The sequence below is a fragment of the Labrus bergylta genome, chromosome 22 (genome assembly GCF_963930695.1).
Source record: "Labrus bergylta chromosome 22, fLabBer1.1, whole genome shotgun sequence".
Lineage (NCBI taxonomy): Eukaryota > Metazoa > Chordata > Actinopteri > Labriformes > Labridae > Labrus > Labrus bergylta.
The window spans coordinates 13,192,342-13,220,340 of NC_089216.1; the positions used below are offsets into that span (position 1 = coordinate 13,192,342).

At 40.6% G+C, this 27,999-nt stretch overlaps 1 protein-coding gene and 1 long non-coding RNA gene across 2 annotated transcripts; one reads left to right on the forward strand and one right to left on the reverse strand.

The window, feature by feature from the left end:
* Nucleotides 1-13,285: 13,285 nt before the first annotated feature.
* dthd1 (death domain containing 1) lies at nucleotides 13,286-27,571 on the reverse strand. Its single transcript, XM_065951016.1, has 10 exons — nucleotides 27,178-27,571; nucleotides 26,241-26,745; nucleotides 25,822-26,152; nucleotides 24,100-24,279; nucleotides 23,308-23,570; nucleotides 22,686-22,841; nucleotides 19,184-19,473; nucleotides 17,146-17,381; nucleotides 16,987-17,044; nucleotides 13,286-15,416 (listed from the first exon to the last, which is right to left on the reverse strand). Exons 1-10 carry the CDS (start codon nucleotides 27,530-27,532, stop codon nucleotides 15,073-15,075), a joined length of 2,718 nt encoding a protein of 905 aa, XP_065807088.1. The 5' UTR covers nucleotides 27,533-27,571; the 3' UTR covers nucleotides 13,286-15,072.
* On the forward strand, nucleotides 19,547-22,546 carry LOC136177554 (uncharacterized). The gene is made up of 7 exons (XR_010665105.1): nucleotides 19,547-20,036; nucleotides 20,326-20,400; nucleotides 20,865-21,030; nucleotides 21,104-21,153; nucleotides 21,248-21,373; nucleotides 21,448-21,607; nucleotides 21,692-22,546. It is a non-coding gene; the product is annotated as an uncharacterized lncRNA (long non-coding RNA).
* Nucleotides 27,572-27,999: the final 428 nt, after the last annotated feature.

Sequence of the window (27,999 nt, forward strand, 5' to 3'; positions counted from 1 at the left end):
GTTTAATACAATTAAAAACAGTTTTTAAAAACTGACATTTGTCTCACATTTTATAAAAGTGTTCCACACTTTGTTATTTTGCTTTGCACGTCCCAGCCAGCGTAGTCTGAAGTGAAAGGGGGTGTGTATTTCTTGAACTTAAAGAATGAAAGTGAAAGTACTGTTCCACTTCCTGTGTAAACTGCACTGCGCGAAGAGCTCAGCAGAAACTCACAAACTGAACAATATGGCTGTAGGGGTTTATTTATACACGTGTTTATTTCTGCTGGAAAGTAATGCATTTTAATATTGGGACGAATAGGGATCAAATCAAATTACAATGATATCTTTGTTTCTTTGTTTTGAGAGAAATAATGTCTGATTTTGACTCCCACATTGTGTGTTTGTGTCCATGTTGTTTTTTCCTGTGTAGGCCGTCCAGACGGATTCAGGCTGACCTTTAAAGACGAAGTGCTGGTGGACAATAAACTGCTTTCTGACTATGGGATTGTAAACATGTCAGTGGTTATGGTTATTTTAAGATTATGGGGAGGGGGAGAAGGAGGGCCACTCACTTGGAAGGGAGATGATGCAATGGGTGACAAAGACAAAAAATGGAAAAACTGGCTTCGTTTTAAACCATGGTCATGGCTGACAGAAGTCAAAAAAAGTTGTGTTAAAAGAAAGCCGTTTTCTTTCCTTTACAATTTATTGTGTAAACATTGAGTTTTTTAAGTATTCAAACTGATAATAAACAATAATAAAATATTAATAACTGTTAAAGAATAGTCTGTTTGTTATTGTGTTTGTTCCCTCCTTCGAGACCAAAAGATGAAACTTCAGCAGCTAACACACTTGATTTCAAGCTTAAAAACAGGTTGTTAGACTATACCATCTTCTGTTCAGGATTATTAAATAATATGAACACTGATTTTGACTTTTTAACACTTTATATGTTGCTGTAATGAAAAAAATATATACAGTATATGTACTGCATTCAAAATGAGCTTCTTTACCCCCCTAAAGATGTCGTCGTTGAAGTGATACCACCCCTGAGTTTCAAAGGATTTGATTTGTGCCGTGTTATGTGAGGTCACCAAAGCGGTCCATTATATACAATGCTTTAATGAGATTATCGGCCTTTATATCAATGCTATGTGTATTTCAACGGAATCACACTATCAACAAAGAGCGGAGAAGAACATACTGATGGACAGAAAACGTAATGCAGCACTTAGAGTACGTGCACTGATTGGCCCTTTACACAGGATATAAATGTCACCACCCTCTTCCATTGGCTCGAGGTGAATTCTCTGGAGAATATCCTGCTGCGTTCTAACATCAGCTTACTTGGACTTGCTGCAGAGAAAATATAAGGGGTCTGGCAGGAGAAACATCAGGTAACGTCCAAGTTAAAATAATGTGCCCATTAGTGTTCACACATACAGCTCCTCTAGCAAATATCAGGAGTTTTTCATGAGTTTTCTGCAAGTGTAAAAGCAAGGTACTTTTCTGAATGTCAATACTTTGAATGCCCGCATTGCCAAAATTAAAAAAAAAAAAAACACCGCACCAGGACTCAAATGGTGACCCTCCGGTTCAAGTCCCTAAAGACTGTGTTGCCGCCACTGAAAATGACTGCTATAGGATAGTATAGTGTAAATTCTTACTAGGATTCCCTCACTTATTAGGCTAGTGAGTTTCTTTTTGACTAGAAAAAATAATTTTTTAAAAGTAGGCAAAAGAAAGAGAAATGGAAACAGTAAACGGACTAGAGTGGGAACAGAGAGCATGTTTCGAGACAGTAAAAGACTTAAAAGGCATGATGGAGATTGATTTGTCGAGGTCGATGGAGCAATATACCCAAAGTGTCTACGCGCAGAGGGGGAGGATCTGGGTTTTTTTTGTGGGAACTTATTGGCCCAGTTTGAGGATCAGTCAGCTGAAACACTTTGGCTGAAGCTGACAGCTGTTTGAGAAATGCCAAATGGTGCTGGCAGAATTCAAGCACACACACACACACACACACACACACACATTTACTTTCCTCTCCACACATGCAAACTCTCAGATCACACTTAAATATGAGCAGATAGAGTCACAAACAAAAAGTCGATGGGAATATTTGCGAGTGTGTTCAGTGCACGTAAGCAAACCTACTAAAATCCCCCGACACACACGCAGGATAGTCAACACTGCCAACTGCAGACGAGGCAGCATATGTCTGTGCTTATAAGAGACACTAAGCGGACATGACTTTCCTCAATCAAGCCTGTTAACTTGATCATCCGTCTGGCTGACTTAAGGAGGACATTAACCCTTCAGTGTTCAGTGTCGGGACAATTATGGCTTTAAAGCTAGAATCCAAAGTTAAAGTATTTCTCAATAAAGCACCATGAATTCAGTTTGTTTGCCCACGCTGCTTAAACACATAGGAGGGTAATGATGGGAGTCTCTTTTTTTGGAGTGGTTCCATTTACAACTGAGAGAGACTTGGCCAGGAGGAGGGTGTTTAATCGAGAGATTCAGGGGGTTCACAGAGTGCGCCGGCGAGACGTAATGGGAACACTTCTAGAGGCTGCTGGGTTCATCTGTTGGAATCTGTACACTTCTCCAACTTTCACATTTCTCTCCCAAATCCATAGTGCACCTTTAAAGGAAGAATATGCGATTTTTCACACTTAAATGTAGAAATCAAATATATGAAGAAAAGAAGAATAACAAACTGTACTCACTGCTTATTTGAATGTCAGGTAAGCATTTTTAGATCATGGTCATTTCGTATAAATTTACATGCAGTGTGAAGATATGAGCGAACTAAAGATCGCTAGCATTAGCATGCTAACACAACAATGCAGCGCGAGTTGTTTTGGTTTCATGCTGTTGCTCAAGGGCGACATCTGCTGGATCAAAAAAAAATCCTTCAAAAGTGATCCTTTGGTTGTCGCCTCATTGGGTTGTCCTTCAGGGAAACGGGTGAATCCTGTCAAAAACTGTCAATTTTAAATCAGTAGGTCAGCTAACAGAGAACGAAGCGTTTCAAACATAAACGGAGAGTTGGAGATGAACCTCCGAACAGCGACGGAGCCGGACACACCGCAAAAACTAGGACCGACGACCGCTCACCGACAGGCCAACTAGCTAACGAACGTGTGTCAGGGAATTAAAGCTAAGAAAAATATCCATTCGATCAAGCTTCTTAAAAAGTCTTTTGGAGCTTGAAAAGGAATGACTTGTGTATAGAATAAACCTACTTAAGAACACTGACTGGAGAAAAGGTGACTGAAGAGATAGTGAAGTACATGAAGTGACATTAAACAAGTCGCTGCTGTTATTTTTGCTGATGTTGCGAGTTTAGAGGCCAAAATGTAGTTCAATAATGGATACATATTTTTCCATTTTAATTTTGCATTAAGACACAGAAATAGCATTGTATGATTCACTTTTTGGGATATAAAAAACAAAAGTATGCCATCATCATTATAGCGTATGTCAACACGCGCTCACATTCACAAACCGAGTCAAGGGGTTAGAAGGATGTGGTGGTTTTGACCTTCAGATGACACCATATGCTTCATTTCTTCCTTCAGTGTTTACTCATGAGTGTCAGGCTAGACGTGCGCTCGTGTGTGTGCAGTGTGTGTGTGTGTGTGTGTGTGTGTTTATAGATTTTCTGTTTCTGTCTGTCAAAAATTTAAAGGCCTATGCATGGCTTTGATGCATTAAAGAGAAGAGAAATGACAGCTAAGGGATTTGGCAGAGAAAGGAATGGGAACACAAACACACAAACACACAGAAAAATATATGTATGGAAATGTGGACAGAGTTGTATAATCGTCAGGAGGAGAGAGAGAGAGAGAGAGACCTTACAGCACTCTCAAATTGCTCTAGTGCCCCTACTTATTAAGTTGATTATGATGTGAATATTTACTGTTACTGCTACTAGCTTGCTGCGCGGTAGCCTGCAGCTATTAACATCTCAACTGAGGCATTTAGTCCCACAAACAAACACATCTGTTCTAACCGCCTTCCACGTTTTACATCTATTACTTAACCCATACTGTATATGCATGAAGCAAATTACCAACACCATACACACTACAGTAAGACATTTATTTATGCCCAAAAGCATAAAATCATTTAATTTAGCCTCTACCATACTCCTTTGTTTAGCTTCCTTGCTAACATGTTGTAGGCTAGCTAGAAATAAGTTGGCTCTGGCATTCACACTACCATTTCAAAAACAGTCAAAGAAGTTTATTTTGGAATTAATTAGCATTAGCTTGGTATATCTGAAGCTGAGCACAGCCAGGCTAGTAGTATCAATCTTTTCATCTTACTTTGCAAAAGGCATAGATTCTGAAATACCACTATTTTCCTTTAATCCTGTCTGTATAAAATACCATTTATGTTGTGTATTCACGTTGTGATTCTGATACTGCTACCTCTGTCCTCTTCTTGTCAACGAAAGGCATTTTATAAATGACTTCAATTCTCCACTGAAAATCACATTGACTTCACTCTAGATTCAAGAGACAGAACAAGTGTCAGTGGTGGCCAAAGGTTGGTGAAATATGAATACATTAGCTAGGAGTTCATTTAGATGCAGCTCGCTGAGCAAATCCACTGATTAGAGTTTTGTTACAACAAGAACTCTATGCTCTTGTTTTATTTGTTTTGAAAATTAATCCACTTTTTGCAAAAGGTTTAAAATCTATAGACTCAAGGTTGTACACGGCTCACAGATATGACCTGTTCTGGTGCAGACAAAACAGTTACTTGTTACCAAACGATGAATTTGTCATTCCATTTTGCAACCGCTGCGCTGAGCGCTGGCTAAAGGGGTAAAGGTCAGAAGCCAGGGAGAGGTCAGCCAACCAGGCAGACTGTCGGCTCCCAGTGGAGAGACTCTAACAAGATGCTCATGTAATGTAAATGGCTGTATGAAACAGAGTGGCAGATGCAGCACAGGATTTTTTTTCCTGGTCAGCTGCATGGTACTAAAATAAGCCGCTCGTCTTCACCAAAGGGCAAGGGTGGCCATTCTGCGGATGACATGACGACCTTTGTGGAACGCAAAGTAGGTCATCTTAAATTAAGGGGACGAATAAAGAATTTCATTTTTTTCCCGTGTGTGTTTATAGTCACTACCAGTCAATAGTTTGGACACACAACAGTAACCATTTGATCAATATTACTGTATACTATATTATTATAGCTACTGTAAGCTGTATCTAGGGCACACCTACTAATAGAAGTTTTATTTTTTATTTTTACTGTTTTTCACATATAATATTAGTAGATACAAATAAAACATTTCAATTCATTTTTGTTTTGGAAAGAAATGCATACATACTTAGGCATCAACTTCACTTTGTCTTTTTGAAATACGTTGAACACTTAAGCATAAGCCTTTAGGTCAAAATGTCTTTTAAGATAATAACATGCATTTCAATCAGTAGTGTCCAAACATTTTACTGGTACTGTATAAAACTATATATATATATATTTGACATGTGTATGACATTTATTAGGCTGCCAGCATGAACTTGTTACTCAGGATTAATTAAGGTCTAACATAATGCATACTTTTTTTTTGAATCGCGATTAATCACATGCTATTTGGTCCCTTTAGGTGCACCATGGATAAGCCTCTGCAGTGTCTCCCTGTAGTCACAATGATGGAAAAGAAGCATTAAAGCATTAAAAAAAAACGTCAGACAGCTCAGGTGACGAGTCAACAGTAATATTCACTTTAAGACACCAAACATTTCTCTTTTTTATTATTCCTTTTAGCTGTCCATTTAGTTTTGATCCTAATAAGTTCATTTTTTTCCCATGGTTAAGTTAATGTTGAGCCATTGATCTACCAGAAGGTCCTTACTTTATTTTAAAATAAAAGCAGGGTTGAATTCAAATAGCAAGTAAAGAACTGTTCGAATGGCTAAATCGCATTTACTGTAACATCCGTTGTAAGCTAGTAAACCAATATGGAGAATTCATGAAAAAAAGGAAATACCCAGCAACTTCCTATTGAACATATCAACCTTATTTCTTACCGAGTTGTTTCTCTGCCCCCGATTTAGAATTTAAGGCCCAATAGTCAGCCTTGAAACCACACCATTCAGACATCTCATGTATGATTTGCACTGGGAGATGAATATGGTATTTCCCATCCCAGCCCATTCCAGCAGATGATTCTGATTCTATTGTAGGTTTTTCTTCCTACTGTGGCCAAGTTCCTGTTCATGGTGGATTAATGTTGGGTATGTAAAAAACATATTAAAAAGACTATGGCCTGTAAAGAGAAAAGTTTTGAGGTTATTTGACCCTTCATAAATCTAAATGGTTTGATTTATTGACTAATCACAAGGATTGTTTTATTGTTTGTTGTGAATAACCGTCTGAATCCATCTATTTATCAAAGCATTACACCTCAGAGTTTTAAAATCGGCAAGGCATTCATGTGTGATACTTTTTAATTGGAAGATTAGTAAACCAACATTTGGACACGTCATGTTGGATATTACTAACAGTAGAATCCGGCGGCTCAAACTGATGAAAATCCATGAATATTCTCTTTTAATCCAATTGTGTTTCACTACTTCACGGCTCAATCATAAGATACATTTTCGAAACATGGTAAAAGCCATCAGATGTGCAGATATAATGCACTGTGACTACGAAGACGCATTCTTGCCTTGAATTGTTTGAGGCAAGAAGGAAAAATGGTGGAAAAGGGTCTGCTAGGAGACGTGTCGCATGTTTGCCCTGCGTACTGTCTGCGTTCTCATCTTTTCTCTTCTGTCACAACGGGATGCACATTACAGTCAACAGAACTACCAGGGTCACCTTTACACTAAGAGTAAACATACTGTGGACGGCATCTGCTTACACAATACAAATAACTGATGAGTGTGTGCACGTCTACACTGAGCTCACAGGTGGCCAAGGCAATATCTGCAGTGTATTTACAGATCTGAACATCTTTATGAAGTGTCACAGTAAATCAGTATTAAAGTGAAAAAAACACAAAGAAGATTGGAAGCAGATATTTTGTAACCCAATCTGTATTTTTTTTTTCATATCAATCCACTTCAGCGTCCTCATGTTGAAGGATTTAAGACCACTTGACTGTCAGGGTCGTCTGCATTACAGGACCTAGGGGCATGGACGGAATTAGAAAGGAGAGAGGGCAGCCGGTTATTAAACATAAGAGGGATTCATAAGACCTCCACAGTGCAAATTACCTGACATCATCTGTCAACTACTCTGGAGCTGAATTCAGGCAAAAGGAGAAAACTGTGCTACAGTGAATTTCCTTTCAATGAAAATCCTGAAACTTTACTGAAATGTCAAACGCCAACAAAGACCTGACACCTTGATCCAGTCGACCATCTGTATATAGTGTTTACAGGTTTGAGATCAGCATTTCAAAGAGGGAAAAAGTACTGAGTCCGCACACCAAAAGCTGCTCCAAATAAGTAAAATTTAATGGAATATCACATGAAACATTTCGGGCCCTCGCCCTTCATTAGACATTTTCTCTCTTTGTTTTTTGTCCAGCACCCAGTACTGTAAATTTCTCGGATGTACGTGCCTTTTTGACATTTTTGAGATCAGCATTTCTCAGCGTATGCCTGCCCTGAATCACAGAACGTACAAGAAACACATAAGTCAGTAATGGACGGGTGAGATCAACAACCTTCCACTCTCTTTCTTTCTTTTTACATTCTGCTCATCAGAGATTTTACCCTCTTCCATAGGAATCAGGGTTTGTCACATCTTTAGGACTGAACATATCATTTAAAGCATATATAATAAACCCAACAGGTCAAAAGACAGTGAATAAAGTCAAATAAGTTTTTTGTGGTAGCAAACAGACACACTCCCTTGTCTAGTTTATGTCTTTTAGCTTATTGTTCGACTTTAAGCCCAATGAGTTTATTGATTGGGTTCATTCTCAACCATTTATTTAAAAAAATCTTTTGTCAGGAGGTGTCTCAAAATTATCCCAGAGGGATAACCACAAAAATCACAAGCAATAGATTGAATATGGGAAAAAAAATTCAACTGTACGTGGCCAAAACAAGCTTCCTAAACTAAATAATGAACCAAAAATGATTGACAAAACCATTGCCACCAAGCAGCTGACTCAAAACCAAAATTGTCCAGGAGACCCAGAAAACACTTCACAAAAAGCAACAGCTGCCAGGGAGACCTTAACAGTTTACACAAAAGGCATTTAGCAGACATTTGTTGCACCCTTTTAACTTTTTTATGTATAGTCGAGTTGAAGTCATGTGAGAACAGCAGAAAAAAATCGAGGAAAATCCATTGCGAGTGAGTGAGAAGCTTATTCAGGTTTATCTATATTAATTTTTTTGGCGATAGACTTCTTCTGTGTGCTAGTTCTTTACACTAATTGGCTTGGAAATGGCCTCAGGAAATATGGGAAATGAACTAACAGCTACTGCTTAAAAAGGCTCACTACATACTGTGCAGATATTATGTAGCAAACACAAAGCACAGTGTCAGACTGCTTCTACTGCTGTTTTTGACCTTAAAGACATTTGTTAGGTTATTATGGGCCCATTTTGGTTTTCATGCTTTGGCATTCAAAGACACAGAATCCATTGGCCCTAATAACAAAATTACTGGGTGTGAATAATTTGTCAAAGCAAAAAGTAACAACAACTGTGCTCGTGCGGAGAAGTTTGCAGTGGCTTTCTAATATTAGATTGCAATGTCATATCGTAAGACAATCAGTCCAAATCAATTCTTACATCTTAAGATATTATATACAGGTCAAAGATGCCAGCTTGAGTGTCCACCCTCTGCTCCATTTCAACCAATATGAAGCTATTTAGTGCAGGCAACTGTAAACCATTCAATAAATGTCATATTTCAGAACAGGCAGTCTGACAATGATATCAAATGAGGTATTGAGTTTGCACCCGAATTGAACTGTCTGCAGCTGCAGGGCTTGTCAGTTTTAAACGGCCACAGACACTAGTATTAGTGTGACATGCAAAATGACTAGGCCAGACCAGGCTCCACTTAACAAGAGCCACGTTTGAAAACAAGTAAGGAAGTAAGACTATATTTATATAGCACTTGTAAAACACTTAGTTACAAAGTGCTTCACAGATAAAAGCAATCAAACAATACAGTGAAGTGGAGTGAAGTTGCGTTTTCCTTTGTCAGACCTATAATGAATAGAAATGTTTTAACACAGCAGGCTTAATTAAGGTAGAGAGTTAGGCTGTTGTTTTATGTAACACTGTATTGACTGTATATACAAATAGATGATGAATCTCGACCTCCTCCTGTTGTACAAAAGGGAAGCTAAAATAACTTATGCAGTGAGCACTGACATCTTGAGCTGGAGACGAATTTTGACCAAGAGTCTGCACGCTAGAAACTGGGACTACTGACATCCGTTTACCAAAACCTGTTAACTTTACCATCTACACGACAAAGATCCTCACCCTCAGTTCAAACCACTGCGGCACAGTGTGTTGGTTTGAAGCAGACATTCACGGCTGTAAGTTTTATGACTTTTGGTGTTACAGTCTGTTCCTTCTCTACTTTGCTAATCCGGTGCACACATCACCGCAGGAGCTGCATTTGTCAGTAGATATGTCAATCATGGCTTTAGACTCCTTACAATGGCATCAGACAGTAAATTAAGACCAAGCTTCTCGGAAATATGAACACTTTTCATTTGTGTGTGCCGTGCCCATGCTTGCAGACAAGGTGTAGTTTAGGTGGATGTGTTATTTGTGCATACACTGGTAGTGCACTGTTTGTGAAACATAGCCGTCATAGGAGGCCAAGTAATGCACTCTTTCTGACCTTCTAACCCTGAAAACATCCCCTCAGACAAACCAGAAGTGTTTGTGTTTTTCGTGCTTGAAGGAGAAATGGAGCCAGTCTCCATGACCCTCCAATCCTTGTGGATCACGCTTCCGTACACACAAACACACACTCAAGATGTCAGGCCAGTTTCACACACCAGTGAACACAGTGTTGCTACACCTTCTCTCCCATCGCGTCACACCTTCTTGTGAGCTCTGCCCCTTTTTTTTATCATCCCTTCTCTTCTGTTTATTCAGTCTTCCATCACTTCTCTCGCACCTCTTCACCCTTTCTGCCGCTTCCCTTTCCATCATCCCAAACCTCCTTTCACCTTTTTTTTTTTTTTTACTGGATCGATTTACCCAATGTCAGTCAAAATCTTGGAGGATGTTCAGGGTAAACAATCCTGATGTAATTCCATCGAGGAAATGGTAAAGATGTTGCTGGAACTCTTCCTGCTACTTTCATTATGTATCTGTGAGCAAGTATTTGATTGTACACTTGCCAATCATTCACAACAACAATAAAGAGCAACACAGCAAACCACATCATATAACTTCTTTTGCTTATACATGTCAACACTATGACCAATCTGAAACCCCAAATGTTTGTTGGAAAAGCACTAGCTTAATTTTGCATTAAACAAGCTGTATTCCAGCACCCTCTTTTATCAAGCTGTTGTATAAATAAGAAAGGAATGATTTTACACAGAAATGCAGCTCGTTTTCAAACTTCCAGGAGACTACTCTGTTTAAACTACGATAATTTATGGGGAGAAAATGTGAAGAAAGAAGCACCACTGTCATTTCTGTACGTTTAACGTGATGTGGCAGGGAACTTGTTAGCAAACAGGTCCCTATGCACCCAGAGCACACAGCGGAACAATTCTGTTTCCTGTATTCTGTAATCAGACTCTATCTATCTCTATTAAAGTTGTGTTTTAATTTGACAGGAAATATCAGGCTGTTAAGGTGCCAATTGTTCCACTAATAATCATCAGCTAGTTGGTAACTGTGTTTGCTCATTGTTTTGTGCAATTAGCGAAGGGGCTATTTTTAGAGCTTCATAACCAGACATTACTGCATGTTGCCAAAAGTTAACGAAAAGTCTAAGCAATAACACAAAAATAATGATAAAAAAGACCTCATAAAGCTCTTTAGAACTACAGATTTGGGTATAGCAAAAATGGCAAATGAAAATGTGATTCAGTTTCTGCCGTTCACAACGAAAACTTGAACCCTTCTAGACCATGAACATCCAGCCCAGCTGCCCCGTCTGCCACTGAAATGAGGGACAAATGAAGAGTTTGTAACGGACCACTGAACAGTACACCTGAGAGGTTTCTCTCTCTCTATCTGCCCCCCCCCCCCCCCCACATATGCACACACACATACACATACAGGGCTAGAGTCAGAGAAACACCCTTGAGATTCGATCCATCCTTGTTTTTATATGAATGGGCAGGCGCACTGGAGCTGTCTCAATTTTTCACTCATCACAGGATTCAGCTACACACGGTGACCCGGCTTCCCTTTGGGACCCGAGGTTGTTATAACACTTGTATCTTCCAGGATAGCTACATTATAAAAAATGTCCCATGTGATTTAAAACAGATTTGTTGACTAGCGTAGTGAGCGTTACATCTCTTCTATTGTTACCACTCGGTAAAGGTAATGTTATATTGTTCTTATAAACACAAATTGATTCTGGAATGATAAAATAAAATTGTAGGTAGCCTATGCAATAAAAAAGGAAATGGCTGATAGCTTGAGAATGACACATTTTGCGTCTTAGAACTAGCTAGCAGCCCCTTAGCTTACATGGCTGCTAGCTAAGGGTGGCTGTAAGTGACCAAGAAATATTTTAGCAGGACCTCTGAGTCTTGATAGTCTACAACGAGTGAGAAGCGCAAGTCCCGCTGGCTGTGTTGATGTCGGAGCGTTTTTAGATCAGTCATTCCTTGTAAAGCTACATGCAATGTGAAGCTACGCGCTAACTAAAGTGTGCCAACATTAGCACTAACATTAAACACAATTGCCTGTGGCCCCCGACATTAGCCAAGGACAATTTTCTCCACCACTTGCGGTTTACGCCTTGGTGCGAGGGCGAGGGGAGGGGTGTTGGAGGTGTGTCACTGGAGGACAGCGGAGGCTTCAGTGTGGCCGAACAGCAGTTTGTTTTGGTTTCATGCTGGTGTTCAGCACCAACAAACTATATTGGAAACCGTAAGTAAACACACAGAGGAAAGTCAAGTGGTCTGTGGTCTCTGAAGGTGAGACAATGAGCCAGCAAAGAGTGCTGCAACTCAGTGATTTTAGAAAAAAAAAGATGTTAAAGAAAAGAAGTGAAGCTACATAATTAGTTGTAGTTACATCACTTGTAGTCCTTTGAATACAAAGGCACATTTTGATGTCGCTCAGGGACTGAAAGCAAAAGAAACCAATCTTTTTTGATCTGTACTTTTTCAGCCGCTTGACATCTAATCTTTTTTGAAGATTCATCTGTGCTTAGATCTAAATGACTGCGAGGCATTTACTGCTTGAACGAGTAAACAAGCGGCTGGATAATTAAACCCCTGATTTAAATATAATTAGCCATCAAGTTAGCAATGCGCATAGACTTGCATAGCTAATTTAGCCTTCCACTTTTGTGCGAACAGCCAATTTAACAACAAATGCCAGTTTGCCCCCCCCCCCCCCATGTCTGCTCTTCTTCCAGATGTGCACGCTCCAGTCTCATAAGGATGAGCTGTGGAGGTGCATACATCCCTACGTGACTCTTTCTGCATCGTAATCACGCTGGTCTGTTTTACCTTGACAGCTAAAAACGGAGCCGGCAGAGTCTGATCAAGGCGCTGAATTTTTTTTTTCAAAAGTCAGACAGCTCTAAAACGAAGAACAAGGGTGATGAAATAAGTGATGAAACACATGAGTTTAATCAGAATCTGTTGACGCTGGCACTCTGTGGGAAATCCTCACCTCATCAGCCTCCCCCACTGGACAACGGGCAACCTCCCAGAGTGCCTTGCTGCGTGGCCTTTTCAATAATGTAGAAGGGGAGACGAAATGAGAGAGGAAACGATTTCCTGGCACCGTAGGAGCCCCTTCTGTGACATTTACCTCGAGCAAAGGCCCTCAACATATGTGTGTGTGTGTGTGTGTGTCATGGCCCCGTGCCACACTAATGATACCCCCCTCTGGCACACACACTTTGAGGCACAAAACTCTCCAGTTAGCTGTACCACATGTGTCCTTTGGATTCAACGCCCAAAGAAAGCGACTGAAAGGAAAATATGAGAGAAAAAACTCCCACTTAAATGTGGAGCTGCGCAACAAAAGACGGGCAAAAAGAGGTGAAAGGAGCCAGAGATCATTCTGTTTAATTCACCTGTTACCATTTCATACTTCATTAAGCATCCCCCCCCCCCCTTTATTTCCAGCACATGGTGGTCTCCCTTGTCTCTGCAGGGAGTCCACAACCCCCCACCTGCACACATGGCGTCTATCATTACCTCCCTGCTTCAGCTCAGGGCCTGCAGAATGTCACACAGCTGGAGCGAGAGGCTCTGAAGACAGATGGAAAAGTAAACCTCAGCTGAATGTCGTTAAAAAAAAAAAAAGACAACAGAGAACACTTGTGCTGCTCACTACACAGTTACAGGAGAGATTCACTGGAGCGCTTTTAACCAACGTCGACTTAAGAGTAGATGGAACGTAGTCAGGGAAACTGTGCCATCATTTGTCGTTGAATCACATCACTTGATCTTCAGAAGACATTTTTCAAGGCATTTGTAGACCTCTCATCAAAGTTAGTTCAAATCTCGGAAGAAACAATTCAGAAAACAATTTTTGTGGGGAGCCGGTAGCCAAGAGGCTAGTCATGTACGGAGGCTATAGTCCTTCAAGTGGGCAGCCCCAGTTCAAATCCGACCTGTATCTCCTTTCTGGCATGTCATTCTCCACTCTCTCTCTCACCCATTTGTCCAATCTTACTAATTACTAATGCTAGTAGCAAAAGATGCTATGCTAAAGATATTCTTTGGGCTTGATTTGATTGGACAGCTTCAGGAAGACAGGAAATGCCAGGAGGAGGGAGTTGGGGACAGCAAAAGGCCGAGGTCAGACCCGAAACCTACGGTTGCTATGACGAGGACCACAGCCTCTGTACATGGGGCACGCGACATAACCGCTAGGCTATCGGCGCAACGATGCTAGCAACTACTCGCTGTTTAGCCAATTGGATTGCATGTTGTTGATTGCAGCTAACTATACAGCACATTAACACACATTTTTATCCATAATTGTCAGGTTTATTATTGCTTTTAGTTTTTTTTTTTTATATACCTTATTATCATGTGATATGATCTTAAACTTCAGGATAGCTAACAAATGCACATTGTGGTGACATTTTCTCAGCTACAGATGCATATAAGGAGTTTTTGTCCATAAAGATATACCTCAATAATAATCATAATAGAAACACTGAATATGAAGCCCATAACTCCTATAGACATAAATGTACCCCATAATACAGAGAAACCAAGCCTTAGTTTTGCAATCAGTTTCCTTCAACACCCACTGTCAAGACTTAAAAATGACGCGGTGTCAGGGCGCTGAAAAGAGGTCACAGCTCAGTGTCAGCGTCTGTTTACACGGAGAGAAGAGACGGATGACTGGTCGCGTAAATCACCTGCCTGTCTGTGTAAATAAATGACAAACTAAAGTCAGCACGTGACCCCGCTGTCAGAAATGGACGCCTCTGAAAATGTTGACATTAATTCAAAAAGTAACCTGTCTTTAAAGAGTGGCGGCACATGAAGACGACCCCCCCCGAGAACATCATGTATCAGATCAATTAGAGGGACTGTGTAAGAAGCTTGTGCACAACTGAACATTTTGTTGATAAAACAAACTTCTAGGATGAGGTAGGGCGTTGATTGCAAATGGCTCATCAGAATGTATTTTCTATTTTCAAACCCTGATTGTCTTTTAGAGTTATAATAAAAATGATTATGGGACAATAAGTGGGAGAAAATACATACTTCTGGCAGCACAAGTATTAAATCTTAAGGCCTTAAAATATTTAAATTGACTTTGTCATGATGACTCTTACGATGACTCGTTTAGGCGAGAGCGCTGGATCTCATAGGCCAATGCTGACCCCTTGTGGTTCAAACAAAACACTACCACCATCTCATGAAGCAGGCACACAGTGTCTGACTTACAGCAGCGGTCAAAAAGCGGCTTCATTTCTACTTTTTAAGCTTCCTTGTCTCAGTAAACCCGGCCTGGAGGCTTCAGACTGTCTCAGCAGCAGCTCTCGGGCCAGGTCGGGCCTCCCGCTCTTGGCTAAGCAGTGAGCCAGCTGAGAGGCCTTGGGTTTTCGCGTGGCAGCGGGAAGTCCTCGCCTCCACATGGCGAGGATGTGGAAGGCCTGGCTGGACAGACCGCCCCCGGCCCGGAGCTTGACCAGCTGGGCGGCGCTACGGCGGAGACGCAGGGAGAGCACCAGGAGGGAGACTTCCTCCTCTGAGAGCTCCTCGGACAGCCAGAGAAGAAGAGAGTCTGACAGAGAGTCTGCTGGGGACAAAAATGAAAAGAGGAAAGGTATAGGCAGAGAATACGCTTCCTGTATTACTCTTTCATTTAAACAATTTCCATTTTAATTAATTATTATAACAAATAGGCATTTTAATTTGCAATTGGTGGGATTTGGGCTGAGTCTCTACCAGCCTGTGAGCAGTGACTCGACACAGACGGAGCAAACTGTGAGAGCCTAAATCCTCAGGAAGATGTCCTGGGGTGGATTGTTCAACAGAGTCCATTTTGGTTAGACGAGACCAGCAGGTGAACCAGTGTCAATGGGATAGGAAGATCAATTGTTTCAAATTATTTGGGGATGATGATGATTTGGTTGAATTTATTTTCAGCTGAATTTGACATATTTATTTAGATCATAGCTTTTTATGCCTTTGTTTGGGGGGGCAGAAGAGTGGACAGAGTTGGAAATCTGAGAGGGAGAGAGAGAGAGAGAGAGAGGGAGAGAGAGAGAGAGAGAGAGAGAGAGAGAGAGAGAGAGCGAGAGAGAGCGAGAGAGAGAGAGAGAGGGGGGAATGGCATGCAGGAAAGGAGCCACAGGTCTGATTTGAACCTGGGCCGCCCACTTCGAGGACAACAGCCTCTGTACATGAGGTGCGCAAAAAAAAAACGGCCACTGAGGCCCCTTGAACCTCTTTTCAATACAGAGTTTTAAAATTAGTTTTTGAAACTAAAATAAATGAATCAGGTATTCACACAGAGAAAGCTGAAAACGTTGATCATTTCAGACATTTTGAAATCACATTTTTTTAGGTAGTTTTTTGTCGGTAGAATAAAGCCTATATTCTGGAACGAAATAAACAGAACAAAAAGATCTTGTTGGAGAAACCATTATTTTTTAAGGAAATCTAATCTGCAAAATATGCCAATTCACCAGTAAGTTTTTATTGAAGCTAAAATGGAAATCCTCCAACCAGGAGGCTTTGTCCCGGCAGCAGAGGCCGGGCTCTCGAGTAGACCGACCCACACCTTCAGCGAGGTGATCCAATACTACTACCGGACGTCCCTGACGCCAAGCCACCACCATCGGACTGCGTCGTCCCCACAACCACCTCCGTCCTCATTCATGCCCGGCCTGCTCCGACCTCCACCTCAGCGGCAAGGAAGTGTGGACAACAGGAACACGAGGAATACAATGGAGAAATCCTTCCTGCATTTTATCCCGTCTGCGTCTATCCAATGACTCTTAACAATGAGTATGGTCTTCAACCAGCTCTTTTGAAAAGCGTCTCGAGGTAACACTTGTTATGAATTGGTGCTATACAAATAATGATTGATTGATTGACAGTACAGGTATCTCAAAACTGTACAAAAAAACGTGGCCAAAGGGTAAATAATAGTGCAATGATAATTTGGCAGCTCTAAATGATATCACTGAAATATCAGTGACACCCTTAAATGCCAAAGCAAGAAAAATAACACAATATTTAACGCTGGAGAGAGATTGTTGTTTTGCATGGCCTTTGGGTACATTTTACTTGAAATAGGTATAATTATTACGGAGAGTATATTACTAAGGTTTATCAAAAACACAGAAAATGTCACCCACCCGTCTCCTCGCACAGCCTCACCCTCGCCATGATTGGCCGATTGATGGTTCTAGCTTTCTGCGAAAAGAAAAAAAAAGAAGTTTTGAAAACTCCTTACAGTGTCGGGTAAGTTTCAAGAATCAAGAATGATATAGAAGTCTTTGTTAGTTCTTCTTCACCTTGGGTAAAGTCAGAGACAGCTTACAGACGGGATCTCCCAGGAGCTTTGTGTCCATCGGGACTAGTCTGTCTCCTCGCCACTCCAGCTGACCTCTGGTGACCTTATAAATCACAGCCGCGCCTTTGTAGTGGGGGGAGCTGTAGTTCCCAAACGGGTCCACTTCAGATAGATGGAGCAAGAGGTGATTCTTCTGCTGACTGTGGAAGGTGAGTCGCTGCTCGTCTTTATGAGTACCTTTTGAAACAAAAATCTATTGATAGGTAAATTCTTGCTTTCTCCTGACTCTTCATATGTCTTACATGTCATGTCTTAAACGTCACATTAATCCATTATCTGTCTTTCATTATACTTAAGGATTCAGCCGATACAGTGGTCAAGATACATGATTACACAGCAAAGAAGATAAGCTGCCGGCTGCCTGTACAATCATGTGATCTGTCTCACTTAGAGTCTGTTGCATTTACTTCTGTGACTACAAGCAGCAGGAAAGGAACAAACCGAGACTTTAACATTCTTACTTCCCCAAAAAGATCAACGACTGGTGTGACCTATTGTATGATGCTGAAACTAAACTTTAGGCTCAGGTTATGTATTTACTGCGTCAACCTTTAAGCAGAAAAATATATGGGGAGAAGGATTGACCTCTCTAAAAAAGGAAGGAAAAGTTACTGTATACAGATGAAAACATATTTACTGACTCTGACATGTGACTCTTTCATCCTTCCATGAAGTGCATGTTTAGGTTTTTGTCAAGTCCAGAGAACCCTTCATTGTGAGAATACCCCCATCCGCCATCTTTGCATAGAATAGCTTTTATCTTTACCTATCACCAACTTGCATATGTCAGAGCACTTGCACTCTTGAACCAAGGCTTTTAGGAAGTCACTTTAGTATGTACAGAAGACATGTTGGATAAAGTGACGACACACTGACAAAAATGTAACTATAAATTAGTGCTGTCAATCCATACCGTTCTTAAGAATTATTGGATTAATCGCTGAATTTCAGTAGTTAATTGCGATGAATGGCATTTTTAATCGCCTTTTTGAAATTATATTATTTTGCATTTCAAAAATGCTTTTGTAATGCTATTATTTTGAAATTGTATACTGTCTAAAGACTATGTATTATGCTTCCTGTTTGAATACAAACCTGCATTCATTTTGAAATAAAATGAGGAACTTCTCGTTACTGATACAAAACGTAATGAAAACAGCTAAAGAGAAGTAAAGAGAAGAAAACATGATTTAAAACATTTTTAATTTGGGACCTTGATTTTTAGTGATTAACGCGTTAATGCTGACAGCTCTACTATACACATTAGTATAAATTATAACTATACTGTAGGAGGTCCTTAACATAAAAAGTAATCATGAAGTATTTATATGTGCAGCCTACATTAGTTGACATCTCACGTGTGGATAATTTACATGGAGTTTAGCAAATGTTTGTTGCCATTGTTTGTTGTTAATATTCATTGTTTGTGTGTTCAGCCCGTCATTTCTCATCTGACCAAAAGAAGACTGGAAGCTAGAGTAGCATAATGAAAGCTAGCATGCTAACATTTCAAAATTAGCACTTAATTAGAATTAAGTAACCAAGTTTCTAGATCAGGACTAAGAAGTAAACTGGAAGACTTTAGAACTTCTAAAGTTTAGCAGTAAGTCATTAGTGTGTGTTAATAGTAATTAGCTTTAAGCTGCAAAAGTAAGGTAGCGGTACTTCCAAAGACTGCCAGCTAATGAAATTAGCAGGTATTAAGCCATAAATCTATTGGCCAGAAATATTTCAGGGACGTTTTTTGGGGGTTTCATCGTCTGGAAATGTTCAGTGTTGCAACAAAATTTTATGGGCACCCAACAAATTTAAAATAGACACTATACATGTAGGCTATAATAGAGCTTTTAATCCAAGAGACCTAAACAGGGAGCAAGAATAAATAGAAATTGTCAATCAGGAGAAAAGATTAAGTTGATTTTTCATTGTGTGCGAGTTTCAATAATTTTGATATTTCAGCGACATATTTCCAGCCTCACCTTTGGAGGTGATATTACCACTGAAGCGGAGCAGTAGCTGGTCTCCCTCACACATGGACATCTCCGAGGAGGTCTCCAGCAGGCCGCTGTAGCCCTGGACTTTGAGTTTGGATAGCTCCCAGCTGAGGTCTCGGCTGGGCAGAGCGGCCACCAGGACTGCGTGAGGCTCGTCTGGTCTGCGCTGGAGGATGACCGTGACCGCGTGGCAGGAAACAGACTCCTCCAGCTCCTCTGCTAAGGAAACGATGTGGCAAGGCTGCAGCGGAGAGAGGAGGCGAACCACCAGCAGTCTGATGGGCGAGGAAAAAGACACTGAATTAAGACATAGGGCTCAGCAGAGAGATAAAGTTAATGGAGAAGAGAGGGAAGAGACGAGTCCGTTATCATGAGCTTGAATACAGACGTAATATACTTAAAGACACAATAAAGACTTCATATTACCTACTGTACTTTTATAACTCCCTGGGGAGGCTTCTTAAGATCAGAAAGAATTATTGTCCTCAGAGAGAAAGAATAAGAAACTGTTCTTATTAAAGGAACAGTTCACAGTGGATTAAAATGAATACTTAATTTGACTTAAAACTAGAAAGGAAATCTTTATTTTTCCAGTGGTTAGGACGTCTTAAGAGAACTCTTAACAATATCACCTGGAATTCAAAGCATGTCAGCCCCCCCCTTTATCCATCCATACGTCATTTCTTAAACCCCTTGTGTAAAGACAAGCCTACTATAAGTCGGGTCACTTAGTAGTAGGGTTACACGTTTCTTTTCTTATCATGCTGCTCTCGTGGACTGAACATTTCCAAGAGAAAGGAATAAGCCTCAGGAGTGAAAAACGACAGCTGCGAGAGTGGTGAGTTTTTTTTTCAAACATCCTCACTGTTTATTTGACTCTTGGTTAAAAAATGGCAAGAATCCAAACTTTCTGTTTGTGATTGTGTGTTCTTTACTTTAAAGCATAATCCATGGACAGTACAAACGCTACTTTATCTAGTTCCAACACCAATGAAAATATGACAAAATTGCAAGAAAAGTACCATCCAATGGTTTCTACAACATTTAAAAAAAAAAAAAAAATGTTGTAGAAACATCTCAAACATTTCTTTCCCACATCAACTTGTTTTCTTTTTCTCCGTCTCCAGAGATCTTTTTGGAGACTCTTCTTATGCATCAAACTCTCTCATGTTGAAGTTTCCACCAGAGCTCACTGTCCACAAGTAAGATCCATCATTTTCAAATGACTTCAAAATGAGCATTTGTCTTGTAAAAGTCCTACAACACTACTTCTTACACAAAAAAGCGATCAGACTTAGAGCACTAGTACATTGCTTTGTAACGCATTACCCCCAACACTGCTTAATAAGGAACAGTTCAGCCGTCTTTAGTCTGTTGGACACTTACAAAATCTGCTCCTCTTCTGGGGCTAATTTGAATTTCACAACAATCCCTATACTCCCTTTAGTCAAGCAGCAGAAGTGGAGCGTTAATGTGAAAAAAATGTTGTGTAGTCTTAATAGTCACAGGTTTATAACAGAGGCCGTAAACCTCAGCTGGACCGACCCCTTAAAAATTGGGGGAACAAATGTAGAGTATACCGACTTCTTGATGCATCCCTACACCACTGCATACACCACTCTCTCTCTCTCTGTCTCTCTCTCTCGCTCTCTCTGTATGTGGCCAGGGACAATGTGCTGTACTTCCTGTATGTTGTTGGAGGACTCCTGATGACGGCCACTGCAGGAAGTCAGTGTGTTGATGTTGTTGTGAGGACGGCCCAGAACCCCGCTAACCTACTGCGCCTGTCCAACACACTCATTGGGCTCATGGGCCTCCAATGCAAAATACATGTGAGACAACTGACACTGATTAAACTACAATACACACTGTTTTTCTCCCTGCATTTCTCTTTCTTTTTTTCAGGCTAAGTCTGCATCACCACGGAAACAGAAAATACTTTATTTCTCTGACAGGTGTGCAAGGAAGTTACATTTTTCTCATTGCTATTACGTCTATTGACTTTCTGGCATCAAATGCTTTTTTTAATGATCTCAACATCTGTTCCAGTTTGAAGAATCTTTTTGACATGACAAACCCACTGCAAGGATGTCTTCATTCAAAGGTTTTATGTCTGTTCCCGGAGAAGCAAATGAGCCGGGAGTCGTCTCCTGCTAATTGTATCTCAGCTAAAAGGTACATCATCCTGCAGGTTTGGCTTCACGTGATTTTATCAGTGACATTTGTAAATTTTTGTATTCTGTGGTCAGATGCAGGATCTATTTTATCCTGCTGTGCGGTGTGAGGAGACGGACCATTCTGATTTTGTGCATTGGCAGCAAGAGAAGCGAGCTGAAAACCTTCAAACCAGAGAATCAGTTACAGTGGCTGATTGAGTTTAGCAGCAAGGCACAAGCACGAGGAGATGTGGTATGAGACTTCTTCTTGTTATTCATCAAACAAAATGTGCTTAAGAATAGCCTACTGAAAATGTTTTTTGATCTTATTTTTCAGATTTTTCTTTTATTGAGTGCACAAAGTGGACATATTAGCTCCATATCTGACGCTGATGATGCTACCCATGAACCTTACCCTTTGAGTCTAAACCTGGGATTGTCTCTACTGTTTGTCTCCTTTCTTTGGATGTTCTTACCTCATATCACAGTTTTTGCTTTGATCTGTTTTGCTTTAAATAGAACCTCAAGAAGTTAAATCAGCTCTGCAGTCGCACAAATTGCTAAATATCTAGATACTGACGCAACTTGTCAGAAATGCAGCGAAGGATTCAAACATGTGTGGCCCTGTTTCTCTCTCTCCTCCCTCGGTGCACCTGAGTGCAATCTGCACTTAAAGGAGGAGGGGGGAGATTTAGAGGAGCAGGTAGAGTAGAAAATACTTTGGTACACACACTCCCTAGGCATGTCTTGAGGAGCTTTGTTTCTCTATCTTACTTTGTTCTATTTTTCCCCAAACCCAGGTATTTATTTCTTTACCTCTGCATGTTTAGATTGCTGGGTTTTGCTATTTGAGTCTCTAAGCTCTTGGTCTATAGTCTCCATGTTTTGAGCATTGGTTTTATTATTCTGGTTAACAATGTCACATTGGAAAGCAAATGTTAACTATTGGATTGTTTTTTAAAGAAAATCCGGGCTTTCATACCAAATCATATTTGGAGCCAAGCCTTTTTTTTGCAGACGACAAATGGTCTCGAGCACTGCAGCAAGGCTCCTGACCTATCAGATAACTGTATTAGTTTAATCTCCCCTCCATGCAGTGGCTCCTTTTTAAATCAACCCTTCCTGTGTTTATCTGCAGGGCACTATAAAGTCTATTTCTGACCTCTTCACATGAAAATAAAAATTTGATTAAATCCTGATGTACTCAAGCTCAAATTCAATTTTTTTGGTTTTACTATGTATTGGTCTGTGTTTGAATAAAATGAACCTTTTTATGTTTTTTTATTTTACAAAAAACTCCCAACTTCCAAATAAGATGTTGTGTGTCAAACCTTTCAAAGTTCTCCGTCAGCTCAAAGGACACCAGTCCGTTTTGCTGGTTCCTCGCTGTGACCTCATCAAGGACGCTCCACTGTTTGTCTCTTGAACCCAGAACAACCAGCAGCTCATTGGACATCTCCTTGGACTTCACAGAGGTACCCAGGATTCTGACAAAAAAGCATAAAAAGCAAAATAGCATTATTATAAGACTTAGAAATTAGCTGAAACTTCTTTAGTGTTATAGATATTTGGTGATAAACCAAAGAACTTGACCAACGATGGAGTTGTTCACTCTGAGAACAAGAACATGTAACCCCTAAAAAAAATAAAATCCATCCAAAAGTTGTTAAGTAGTTTCACTCAAAACTACAATTGTCAACCTCACAAATGTTATATTATTATGTAGGGTTGAACTGATGGACCAAAACAGCCATCCTTTTAGCTACGTTGCTAGTAGTGCTAAATTAAACCCTTTCTTGTCATAGATGGTTTGCACAGGCACAATGTATGTTTGACAGTAATTTCACCTGGGAGCTGTAATCCAAATGTCAAGGCATTTACTTTTGGACAGTGATCATACCACATCTTTTACCTCTGTTATACAGTATAGTTCAAATTTTAGTTACTACTCACATCTTTCTGTGGGAAGCAGACTGTTCCCACATTGGAGAAGCGCTAACAGGCCAGATTTGTTGGTCTTGCTCCTCCAGTTGTCCCCTCCCTTTCCTCTTCTTTTCCAGGTTAGGAGGACAGGGAAGGGTCAAAGTGAGGGGTCTTCTCAGGGGCTGTGAGGATGGGTGGGTGAGGTAGAGTATTGGACTTGTAGACACCACTGAGTGATAGACATCATTTCTGGACTTAATAGCAGCCAGCAGTACTGCGTCTATGGGCTGGATCTGAGGCAGAAAGAAAACTGATGTTCTGCAAAATCTAGGCACAAGTGATGGACAGAGATTTGATATGAAAGTTGTTTTTTTCCACTCTTGTGTTTTGATCAGGACAAGCTGCTTACCCAAAGAGACATTTGGAAAGAGGAAACTGTGGGTTTTTGATGCTAGATCAAGCCACAGACTGCTGTAGTTGAGGTTACTTTACAGATGATATGACTCAGAAGTAATTTCAGGTTTTGGGTACAGCTGTTAAAGCCTACAGCAAACATCTTCAGACTTGATTTACAAGCATCAATCTGTTCCTTCTTCTCTTGCTTGTTTTTTGTGTTTCCCTTTCCTAACACCTCTTTTTCCCTTTTGGAACAATTTCAATATTCCAGCAGTGACAAGTTTTCCAACTTACATCAATGTTTTTAACCACTTTTAAATCTCAAACAGCCCTTAACAAACTACTTTTCAGTTCAGTTTGTGAACACGCTTGTATTAAAGCCAAAGTGGAAGACAGATGGTGGGGATAAAAGCATCATGTCCATACCATGGTTTGTGCCATTACTGGAGCAGTGAAGGATCCTGGGAGGTAGTTCAGACAGATTCGGGGGTCCATGGTAAGTTTGAGTGACAAACCCTTTCTGAGAATGGTATAATTCTCTCTCTTGAGACAGGAAACTACTGCAAACAGGCCCAGGGAGTAAACTTTCACCTCTGCAAATGAGCCCTGACAAAGACAAAAAAAACACAACAGAAATGAAATCATCTATTTTGGAAAAAGTGTTGAATCATACAGCATATATTAAAAAAAATATAGTGTAAGTAAAGCAGTGTTAGAGTTTTTCCCTGATAGATAACATTACAGAGCTGTACTTGCTTTTGAGTCTGTTGAAAGCAAGCCTTTTTTTTAACAGACATTAAGCAAATAGTCTCAGTGAAGATGCTCTGCTTGGTTTAGATATATTTTCAGAAAGAGATTAATTTTAGTTGAAAATAACAAATTCAATGTCTCAAAGGTGCACCACATGGTTCTATACTAGGTCTTATATAATTTTAAAAATGTATAAACAACAACAAAGTTTTGTTTTAATGCAGATGATATGAAGATATATGATATATAATGTTATGATTTTATCATCCATCTATTATCTATACCACTTTTTCCTGTTTGGGGTTTCAGGGGGCTGTCATTGGGCAAGAAGTGGGGTTACACCATGGACTGTTCGCCAGTCAATCACAGGGCTGACATATAGAGACAGACAACCAGCCAAACTCACATTCTCACCTATGGGTGATTTAGAGTCACCAATTAACCTATGAAACACGTCTTTGGACTGTGGATGGAAGCTGGAGTACCCGGAGAGAACGCAAGCATTCAGAGGGAGATCATGTAAACTCCACACAGAAAGGCCAGGAACTTCCTCGCTGTGAAGCAACAGCGCTAACCACTGCATCACGGTGCAGTTGTATCATTTTACCAATTGAACTTTATTCTCTAAATATACAGTGATTGTTATTGAATTCAAAATGGTCTCTTCTATTGAACTTTTTGAACTAAAGCTGTTTAACCACTAGGGTTGGTTATTTGCAGTGTTAACCTCACACAAAAAAAACCTTGCTTTCTGTTTGCAGCAAAAAAACCCTGTTTCATTTAAACATTTATTTCCAGGCCTTTTTGTCTTTAAAGGACCAGGCAGAGATCAGGGAATGACATACAGGAAAGGAGCCGAGGGTCGAGCTTGTGCCCCCAATTTGGAGAACAATAACCTTTGGGATGTGTGGGTCGTAGGAACTAACCGCTAGGCCAGCCGGCAACCTTTTAAATTGTATTAATGTGTTTAATTTAATTCTGTAAATCAGACCCTGTATCTTTTTCTGTGAAATGCCCTTTGAGACACAACAAGAGTGAGACAACCCTGAGGTTGCCCTGATTGATGTGGTGTTTCTAATCCTGTGTTACTATGTGGCCTACAGATTGAGCGGAGAAAGGGGTCATTAGGCCAATCAAGCACACCTGGCTCATTGGCTCCCATGCAGCTAAGGAAGCTCACTCTCTCTCATTCACAAAATGTGACCGCTTACCAGCTCTCTACCCGACCCTGTTTTTTGTTCTGAACAAATTTTGACACACACACTGTCAAACTCATCCACAATTGGTAAATGGACTTCAGCTTGTATACCACTTTTCTAGTGCTAGCTATATATAGAAGGTTAAAATAACTGAACAAACAGGGCAATGAAATATAAGGTAGGCAAAATAAAACTGTACCCTCTGCCCTCCATATGTCCCCTCTGTTGTTACAGGAGTGACATAGCTTGCCCTCCTCTCCCGGTCGACCATCTTGACAGCTACGTCCCTGTAGCTGCCACGGTAGTGTGCACAGAAAGGTAAAACCAGAATCACGGGGAAATGAAAGTTAGCTCCATTCTGAGTCGTGACCCAGATCACTCTGCTGACCAGCTCCTCCGAGCCGGTCACCATCAGGCAGCTCAGGGCGTCTGCTACCTCACATGTCAGGAGTTCAGCCACACCCATGGGTGCTTTGATGAAGCATGCATCTGGGACATCTGAATTGCTGTCCACTTGTTGACCGGCGAGCCTGAAAATCATTTAAAATGGATGGATTGAAAAACAGATACAAGGCACATTAGAAGCAGATAATAAAACAACTGAAGAGAACAACCTACCCAACTGTGATCCATGTGTTTGTTTCATATTTGCTCTCGTCTTTTACTGGATTCAAGGTCTTTTCTGTCTCATCCTGGCAATCAGTTTGACAATCTAGAGGGACGCAGTCCTCATTTCCACTCCCCAGACTTTTGACAACTAGTTCTCCCACCGTCCCCTCCACTACGATGCAGTCCAAACTGCTGACCCTGATGTCTGAATTTTGCACAGCTTCTGGGGATGGCATTGTTTTTCTTTGATTATCTTCAGCCTCCATGTCTTGTTTAATACCAGAGTCAAGTTCAAGGTCATCCTGGGAGGGATTACTGTCATCTTCAGGTTGCTCTGATGCTTCTGGATCTCTGGTCTCCTGACGTGCTGCAACCTCATCATCACATGAGTTAAGGATTTCTTTGTCCAGCTTCAGTATGATCGTGTTCAGGTTGTCCATAATGTTCTTTATATCCTCCTCAACACTCAGAAAAGTATCAGTCAAGGAGTCCGAGCAGAGTGTAACATCACGCTCTGTAAACAGAATACATGTATAACTTAGATTAAGACTTGAAAATTGAACATTTACTCACAACACTGCCAATTCTTTTTGCCTATTTTAAATACATGTCATATAGTGTTTTTACACCAAAACTCAAAATGAATTAAATACATTTTTTGGGGTCAGCTGCCCCTGTGAATGTACGCTGCTAAATTATTCACCCCGACTTGACCCAGACAGTTTCCTGTCAGCCCAATGGTGACATTTCTGGTGAAGTCTGGATGAGCAGATTAATGAACACAGGGTGGAATAGTGCTACAATGTGAGACAAGACAAAACTAGTAAAGAATGTTTTTTTACTCATTATCTGTATTTTTAAATATCATGTTCAGCTGTCTTTATTTGCTGATAACTTAAAAAAAAAAAAGGCCAAAGAAAGAACCTGGAACAATAAGGTTACTTACCTGTTGTAGCTGGATGAAGCTCATCACTGCCCCCTGATGGAGGCTTGGTAAACATTTCCACACACTCTCTGAGAATGTCTCTCCATGCTGCCACTCTGTCTGAATGAAAAACACTCAGCGCCCTCAGCACTTCCACAACTTTCTTCCTACACCCTTTCTCCTCCCGCTCTTTTTCTAAATTTTTTCCTCCTCCTTCTTCTTCTTCATCCTCCACTTCTGGACCATGCATCCTTCTCTGTACCCCTCCTCCTCCTCTACCTGCTTCTACTGTGCTTTTTATTCCACCCACTGCCTCATTACGGGGATCTCTGCAGCGTCTGACAGCTTCCAGCCCCTGAAAAGTTTCCGCCAACATGCTGAGGAGAGTTTCCTCCTTTCTCCTACCACGGAGAGACTCAGCTTCATCCATCTGTGAATTTAGCTGCAGATTTGTATCCATGCCGAGCTGAAAAACAGAACAGAAAAGAGTTTAATTTGGACTGCTTTCTGTCCCTAACTTTGCTCCTTTAACCAAATTAAAATCAAATATTCTCCCAAAATACCCTTAATTCCCTTGTGTTCCTCCTTGTGTTTTTGAAGCTGAAGCCCCCTCGTCCGCTGTGTCCTTGGCATTGAAATTTGCTGTGTACAGCTTTCCCAGTTTGGGAGCCAATGCTGTATTTCTATGGCTGCCAGCAGTAAAACATGTTGCCAAGGCGAACCCTGGAGGCGTGGCGGGGAGGGACAAAAGAGAAGCCACAAAAACAAAAGATTCACAGGAAGACAGACGACCCACTATCACTCATTTTACTGCTTGAATGTCCGGACAGTAAAAAAAAAAAA